This window comes from Gavialis gangeticus, unplaced genomic scaffold (genome assembly GCF_001723915.1).
Source record: "Gavialis gangeticus isolate Ggan-Ray unplaced genomic scaffold, GavGan_comp1, whole genome shotgun sequence".
Lineage (NCBI taxonomy): Eukaryota > Metazoa > Chordata > Crocodylia > Gavialidae > Gavialis > Gavialis gangeticus.
Genome location: NW_017729025.1, coordinates 149,941,088 through 149,948,436, shown reverse-complemented (window position 1 = coordinate 149,948,436; position 7,349 = coordinate 149,941,088). Strand labels below are relative to the sequence as shown.

At 37.8% G+C, this 7,349-nt stretch overlaps 1 protein-coding gene across 1 annotated transcript in view; it reads left to right on the top strand.

Annotated features, from left to right (window-relative positions):
• Positions 1 to 7,349, top strand: part of LOC109299404 (mucin-5B-like) — a 71,040-nt gene that overhangs the window by 44,149 nt on the left and 19,542 nt on the right. Inside the window, exons 31-39 of the mRNA XM_019519986.1 lie at positions 85 to 382; positions 589 to 830; positions 1,793 to 1,961; positions 2,865 to 3,112; positions 4,375 to 4,558; positions 4,944 to 5,151; positions 5,847 to 6,025; positions 6,447 to 6,516; positions 7,159 to 7,259. Of these exons, the coding sequence (XP_019375531.1) occupies positions 85 to 382; positions 589 to 830; positions 1,793 to 1,961; positions 2,865 to 3,112; positions 4,375 to 4,558; positions 4,944 to 5,151; positions 5,847 to 6,025; positions 6,447 to 6,516; positions 7,159 to 7,259 (1,699 nt within the window). The remainder of the gene's footprint in view (positions 1 to 84; positions 383 to 588; positions 831 to 1,792; positions 1,962 to 2,864; positions 3,113 to 4,374; positions 4,559 to 4,943; positions 5,152 to 5,846; positions 6,026 to 6,446; positions 6,517 to 7,158; positions 7,260 to 7,349) is intronic.

The window sequence follows — 7,349 nt, the reverse complement described above, 5'->3', positions numbered from 1 at the left end:
GTTCGATTCTGGTGCTGTCACGCCAACCCCAACTGCATATCTACACTGCAAACAACCACCTCCCTTCATACCACAACCCCCAAGCCAGCCATAACGATATCAACACTTGCCCCCACTACTACGCTGGCTACAAGCCGTACAAAGCCCGCAGTCAGCATTATTACTAGATCACCTGTCAGCCAACTCCCTCAGGGACAAGCTTCCACAGTTTCTACCTTATCTCCTTTAGTATCTACAACCCCTGGAGGTTCCTCAATATTTTCCACCAGCACTCAATATTCAACTACAGGGGGAATAGTCAGAACCGAAGAAACTTCATCTTCCACTGCAAGCAGAACAACTGAATGTTTCTGCCATGTATTTGACCAGTTGTTTTCTCCTGGTAAGTTTATTATTTGACTGCTATAAAGAGAAATGTTAGCCCTTTATAATTTTATTAAGCTAACTTAACAAAATAGTTTTTAAAAGTTTGCCGTTTTTGTGTATAAGATCCATGTATGGGTGCTAAATATTGACATCTCTTGGATGTTGATTTTTTGAAGAAATTTCTATCATCTGTGTAATTTCGATGTTAATTTTGTTTTCTAGGGCAAGTTGTATACAACAGAACAGATAGTTCTGGTTGTTATTTTTATGCGCTTTGCAATGACAAATGTGAAATTGACCGATACCAGGGGCCATGTCCCACAATTTCTTCCATTTCATCAACCACATCACCTACAACCTCAGGTTTATCAAGTCCAGAATCTGTTTCTTCTACAATCTCACCATCTCCAGAAACATCTACACCACCACCAGAAGGCTGTCCTAGTTTGGATCCTCCAAGGAAGGTAATTTCTTTTTTCCTCATTATCATAATTGCCAAGGTTCACCCAAATTTTCCCTAAATTTTCCCATACACCATTCTTATCAGCTTTACTGGGAGTGATTCATGTACATTTCAGGACCAAACTTTTACATTTGTCTGTAACTGTGTAGAACATAAATGCTATGAATACATGCTGTCAAGTTATAAATAACTGCAATAAAATTTATGGTGTTCCCAGCAATGAAAAATAAAATTTTGAGGTTTTTTAAAAGAATATTGGAACATCTTCATCCATTAAAACCTATTAGATTAATATTCTCTGCATATACTAAAATGAGATATCTTTATGTAACGTTTATAACTACTCCCATAAAGTAACTAAAGCTGAGTGAATAACCAACATCTTTGATGAGTTTAGCCCTTTCCTATGTTCAAATTTTCCACAAATTGATAGCGAGGCAGTTTTTATAAATTCTAAGATTTTCAATTATGCAATTACTATTTATGTGGATATATGTTCAGTCTAAGGTTTACAAAGTGCTCACAGCGAAAATTCACGTGTGTTTTTAATGTGTTATATGACTGAGCATTTAAGTCACTGGATAACCTCATCTTCATTAACTGCTGTCATTTTCTCCTGAAAAAAATGTGTTTGTTTTTGTTCATGAAAAGTAAATAGTTAAGGCTTTGAACAAAGATGAAACAAAATTCAAATTTGGAAATCAACAGAATGCTCAAGACTAACTTACTTTATCTTCGGCATTCACCTGATTCTAACCTCAAACATGTAACAGCAGTCACACATTCCGTTTCTCCATTAGGTACATGATTAAATTTCTGTTAATTCTTTTCTTGTCAACTACAAATATACAGTCTTACCTGAAGCAACCATAATCCCAAAGATTGAATGTAATATTATTCTAAAACAAACAACTGAATTTTTTACTCAGACCACTATAAAATAGATTTTCTTTTCTCTTTCAGATAAACGAAACCTGGATGTCTGATAAGTGCACTAAGGCAACATGTGTGGGAAACAACACAGTTGTTCTGGAGCTTCCTCCACCTGCAGAGGTTATCACCTGTGTAAATGGACTCGAACCAGTAAAAATCTATGAGCCAGATGGCTGTACCTATCATTATGAGTGTGAATGTAAGGAAGATAAAAACCAATTAAAGCATAAATGCTGCATGATTTTTAAGAGTCAAAAATGAAGAAAAACTTTTTTTTCAGGCTGCCTGGATTAATATAATATTTAAATATAGTGGGTTTCACTCACCAATTATAGTTCTCCAATTTATAATATATTTAGGATGTGTCAGTGCCTTAGACAGTACTTTTTCTCCTAAGAGAGAAGGCAGCTAATATACTTGAATTATAAGAGTATATAATTACTATATAAATGTATATAACTAGTAGCTAAGCATTCATTACATATGCATTAGAATAGGATATAGCTTTTAAAATATTTTAATGATCAGAAGGCGCATCTACTTGTACCTGGGACTGCACATTTGGTGCTGAACAGTCATTTGATACTTGCTTTAGCAAGTACTAAGTGACTCTGCAGTATTGGCAGGTGCTGCACAGTCCCAGCAGTGCACAGTTAGTACTAGATGCTACGGTGACATAGAAACAAGCTTCAGCAACATAGCTGGTTGTTACAGTGATGTAGTATCAGCATCATGGTTTGTGCCTGCCTATGCTACTTCACCATAGCTCATTGCTACAGTAACGTAGCATCTTGTGTAGGTGCGCTCAGATCATAGTATGGTGTAAAGCTAGTACAAGAGCTGACTGATATATGGATAGATAGGCATATTTGGACATTGAATTCTAATCCTAAAATCATTATTGTTACTGAAGTTATACACAAGAGAAAGATTATGATTTATTTACTTACAACTTGAGTTCCAATATCAGAAAAAAAAAATGTTATTTTGAACACAGATTGCGATTGCTATGCCATTAGCATGCAATTAGCATGAAATTATAATTTCATTGAGAAATTATATTTATCTTTGAGTTATAACTATATTGTTTTCTTCCTGAAAGGTGTTTGTAATGGCTGGAGCAATTCTGGCTACAAGACTTTTGATGGGGTTGAATACACATTCAGTGGACTCTGCAGATATGTGCTGGTGAAAGAGATTGTGCCAAAATACAATTTCAGTGTTCTTACTGACAATTACAACTGTGATGTGGTTGGTGAACTCTCTTGCCCTAAATCTATCATTGTGAATTACAACTCCATGGAAATAGTGCTAAGCAGTCAGACACATGAGGGAAACGTAACTAACAAGGTACAATTTTGTATTTTTCTGCAAAAAAAGTGTTATTTCAGTAACAAGGCTAACGTATTTAAATATCATTATACAGAACAGCTAAAGATTGTAAACATATAGCATTTCATCTGGGAATCATCTATAATTCTGCAAGAATCTCCCTATTTTGTACATATTTTGAAAAGGGCTGGTCAGCTATATAGTAGGGGCTTGCTTCTTCCTTTCTCAACTTGACTCTTGTCATCATAAGTTAAAAACTATTTCACTTTATATGACCCAAATAGCACATACACAACCATCTAACTGCAGTTTGGGATTCTATTTCTCCTGCAGCAAAAATGAATCACTCTTCTTCTGTACCTGTTAGAATTAAAGTGATGGGAAGGTGGAGGGGGATTTCCCTCACGTAACAGTTAAGGACCCCTCACCCAGGAAAGAGCAGACCCAGGTTCTAGGGCCCCCTCACTCAAAAAGAGCTTGAACTTACACCTACTGCTTCCCAGGTATGTGCTCTAACCCCTGTCTACAGGCTAGTGCCTGCACCCTCTCCAGGCCTCCTTCTGAAGTTGGCCCACTGTACCTTGCATTTAACATTCATTGCATAAAATGGATAAACAGCACTAGGAAAGTTTGTGCCCTATTGAGAGCAGGTGCCCAGGCTAAAACTCAGCATCCACTCTTGGGGAATCATCTCCCTCACTAAGCCATATGCCCTGTAGCTTGATCACCTTCTCCTGGCCACACATATCTCCTTTTGGCTGTTCAGTAGACCAACCTCAAGAGTAGGGCTGGGGAAAGCTCTGGGTAATGCCTACCCTGTTGCCTGGTAATTAAACTGCTTTGTTAGGAAGGAGAAAATCTAAGTGAGTGAGACTTAAAACATGGGTCTCCTGCTCCCTGGAAGAGTACCCTATATAGACTAAAAGGGAAAAAGATCCTCTCCCTTCTTCATCATCTGACACCTTGGCTTTCTGCAACTAAAATTTTGGGATTTACTCAGCCTTAGTTACATATGTACCCAGGCAATCCTGTTTTGCTGGGCAACTGTCTCAACTCAAGTACACCCCTACTGATTAAACTCAGTGAGGGAACTTGGGCCTGCACACTCAGAGGTGAATTGAAAGCTATGCATAAGCTGTAACCTGGTTACATGACTATATATGTACCACTTTGACACAACAAAGGAAATAAGATTTAGCCCTAAAAATAATAACATCCTTCCTAACTATATGAGCTCAAAATAAACCTGTTTCAACTGCTTTTATTCTATTGATTTTTAGATATTTTTCAACAAAGAGCCAATTAATGAAAGCATTAGCAAGGATGGTGTTTTCGTTACCAGGGTTGGTAAGGATTTGACTGTTGAAATTCCTGCCATCAATGCTTATATCTCCTTGAACGGATTCATCTTCACAGTGAAAGTGCCATTCAGCCTGTTTGCACATAACACTGAGGGCCAGTGTGGTAAGTAGAATTGTTTGACTCCCATTTTCCATTAAAACTGTTTCCAAGCGAAAGCTATCCTTATTTATACCAATGGCAAGGTTGACTTTAGCTGATCCTTTAAGTTCTAGAAGCTACAGAAAATGTAACAAAAAACAGAAAAAAAACCCAATAGCTGAGCCATCGTATATATGTGTTTAGATACTCTCCAAATCCCCTCAGAATGCAATTTCAGTTAACAAGAACATTTCTAATTTAAGTCATTCATTGGTCATCCCACAATCACCCCCTGCACACCTTGGTTCCATTCAAGTGGACATCTCCAGTTTTGCTTAACGTGCCATGCTATAGACTACTGCCAGTACTTTGATAACATTTACATTTAATTCCATCTGTGTTCTACCAGGCACGTGCTCAAATATAAAAACAGACGAATGCCGCATGCAAGGCGGTCAGGAAGTTTCCTCGTGTTCAGAAATGGCTTACACGTGGAAGGCTGAGAATGGAAACAATCCCTATTGTCAAGAGACTACAACACCATCGCCTCCTCCGACCTCACTAACTACACCAATCTGCATTTCTTCTTTGCCTCTCTGTGAGCTGATCTTGAGCGAGTAGGTTCACGTTATATGCAGAGTATTTTTCTTTACTGAAAAGGAACCAAATGTTTTGGCAACCTTATTTGTCATCTTTGAAGCGGGCTTAAATTAAAAGAAATGAGAGGGTGCGGGGGAGGAATTCCAGTGCTGACTGTAATAATAACAAAGAAATATTCTTTATTCAACTTTTAAAAACACAGCATAGCAGTATAGTTTGTCATCTCCATTATGTACCAAGGATCCTACTTTAGGCATCATATAGCTTCACATAAATATGAGACTTATCTAATACAAATTTATACTGTCCAGAAACACAACCTGCCGAGGAACAATTCTCATGAAACTGCCATCAGTGAGTGTTATTACTTTGTCACTAAAATCACTCATTTGGAGCTAAAATCGTTATATAGAAGTTAGTGCATCTCCAAGGCAGTATCTTGTCCTTAAACCAAAGGCTAACAACCTGTCAGTGCCGTAGGCCAGAACAACCACCCAGCTCCAGCACAGGCCCAGATGAAGCCCCTCAATGCCAAAGTGCCATTAGGGCTCTCCAGCTCTGCAGGCCAGATCCAATGGCTCCACTGGCCAGATCTAGCTTGAGAGCCATACACAGGCGACCTCTGCTTTAAACCACTTTACTCTGACTTGTCTATATGTCTTTATAGTGACCATACCTCACCATTCAACCATCTTGTCTATTGTATCTAAAGTATCTTTGCAGAGTGTCATAAGATTCTTCCTCCAAGAAAGTTCTATACAGAATGTCTCAATGAGTCATGTGAGAACAACAGTGACAGCCTCCCATGCATCATCTTGGACAAATATTCTTCCCTCTGCATTGCTAATGGTATCTGTACTGACTGGAGAAGCAAGACTCAAGGAAAATGCTGTAAGTAGTACTGCAGAAAACTTAATATGGATATAAGAAGTATTTAATACTGGCTTTTCTGGGGGGGAAAAATATAAACTATAGTCACAGAGAAACAGGCCCCTCTGTCTAAAGAGAGCTTTGCTTATTAAGGCATGAATAAATTAGTTCAGATAAAACAGAAACACATCTGTCTTTTCCCTTAAACTTAACCAAACCTAACCCAAAACCTTTGTAAAGTTTAAAACTATTAACTGTTATGATATTTTAGATGGCTATACTTCCGTATTTACTCTGCTCAAAAGGATTTATGAAGCCAAAGATCATTGTTGCTTATTTCCCTGTGGTACACACAGCATTAAAAACAATTGGCAAGGATCATCTTTGCTTTCTAACCCTGATGTTTCATTTTCATATTAACTATATTCCTGCTCCTACACAGCATACAGCTGTCCTCCAGACAAGGTATATAAGGCATGTGGTCCTCAAAAGCCCGTCACCTGTAACGAAAGGTAAGGTTAAACCAAATAATTAGCTGTTCGTTCATGTATATCACTGTGCATAACTGGGTCTGTCTTTAGATAGGAACTTAGGAAGCATTTTAGAACAAAACGTATGTTTGAAGAACCAGTGGTGCTGGTGATTCAGCAAAGTTTATGAGTTACTACAGGTTATTACAGGTGCCATATTTCACTTGTGACATTAAAACTGATGTCCTGACTATTTGTGACTATTAAAAATGTCACCTTTCTTCAGAGAAAGAAGGCCAGAATCAGAGTCCTGGCCAGTTTCCTCTTTGGCTAATTACAGTCTGTTACTTATTCTCCCTCTGCAATTTCTAATTTACCTTGTAAAAAAAAATCTATTGGCGGCACTGCTGTGTGCTTGCAAACAGCTGTAATGCTACATTTCACAGATAGCTGTAATTCAATGCAGGTAGAACAACTGAAGATAATTTGTCCATGTTTATAAAATAATTTTGGATATTTGGGGTATGTATGAATGTAAGGAGTTTAAAGAAAGCTTATAAAAGAGCATCTGGATTGTTTAAGGAAATCTCTTCCTTATGCATCTTTTATAAGAATGTTATAAAAATTCTGATCATATAATGCAGGAAAAATGGACTTGAATATCCATTCCTCTTTTCCTTCTAGAACTGGTAACCAGACAATTGAAGGTTTTGTTGAAGGATGCTTCTGCCCAGATGGTACCATCCTCTTTAATTCATTTGCTGATGTCTGTGTGCCAGAATGCGGTAAGTTTGCATGGTTTCTGGAGGGGAATGTGAATTGGGTGATTCAAAACACTGGTGATTTGAAAAAAAGAGGCTGATGGGAGAAATTAT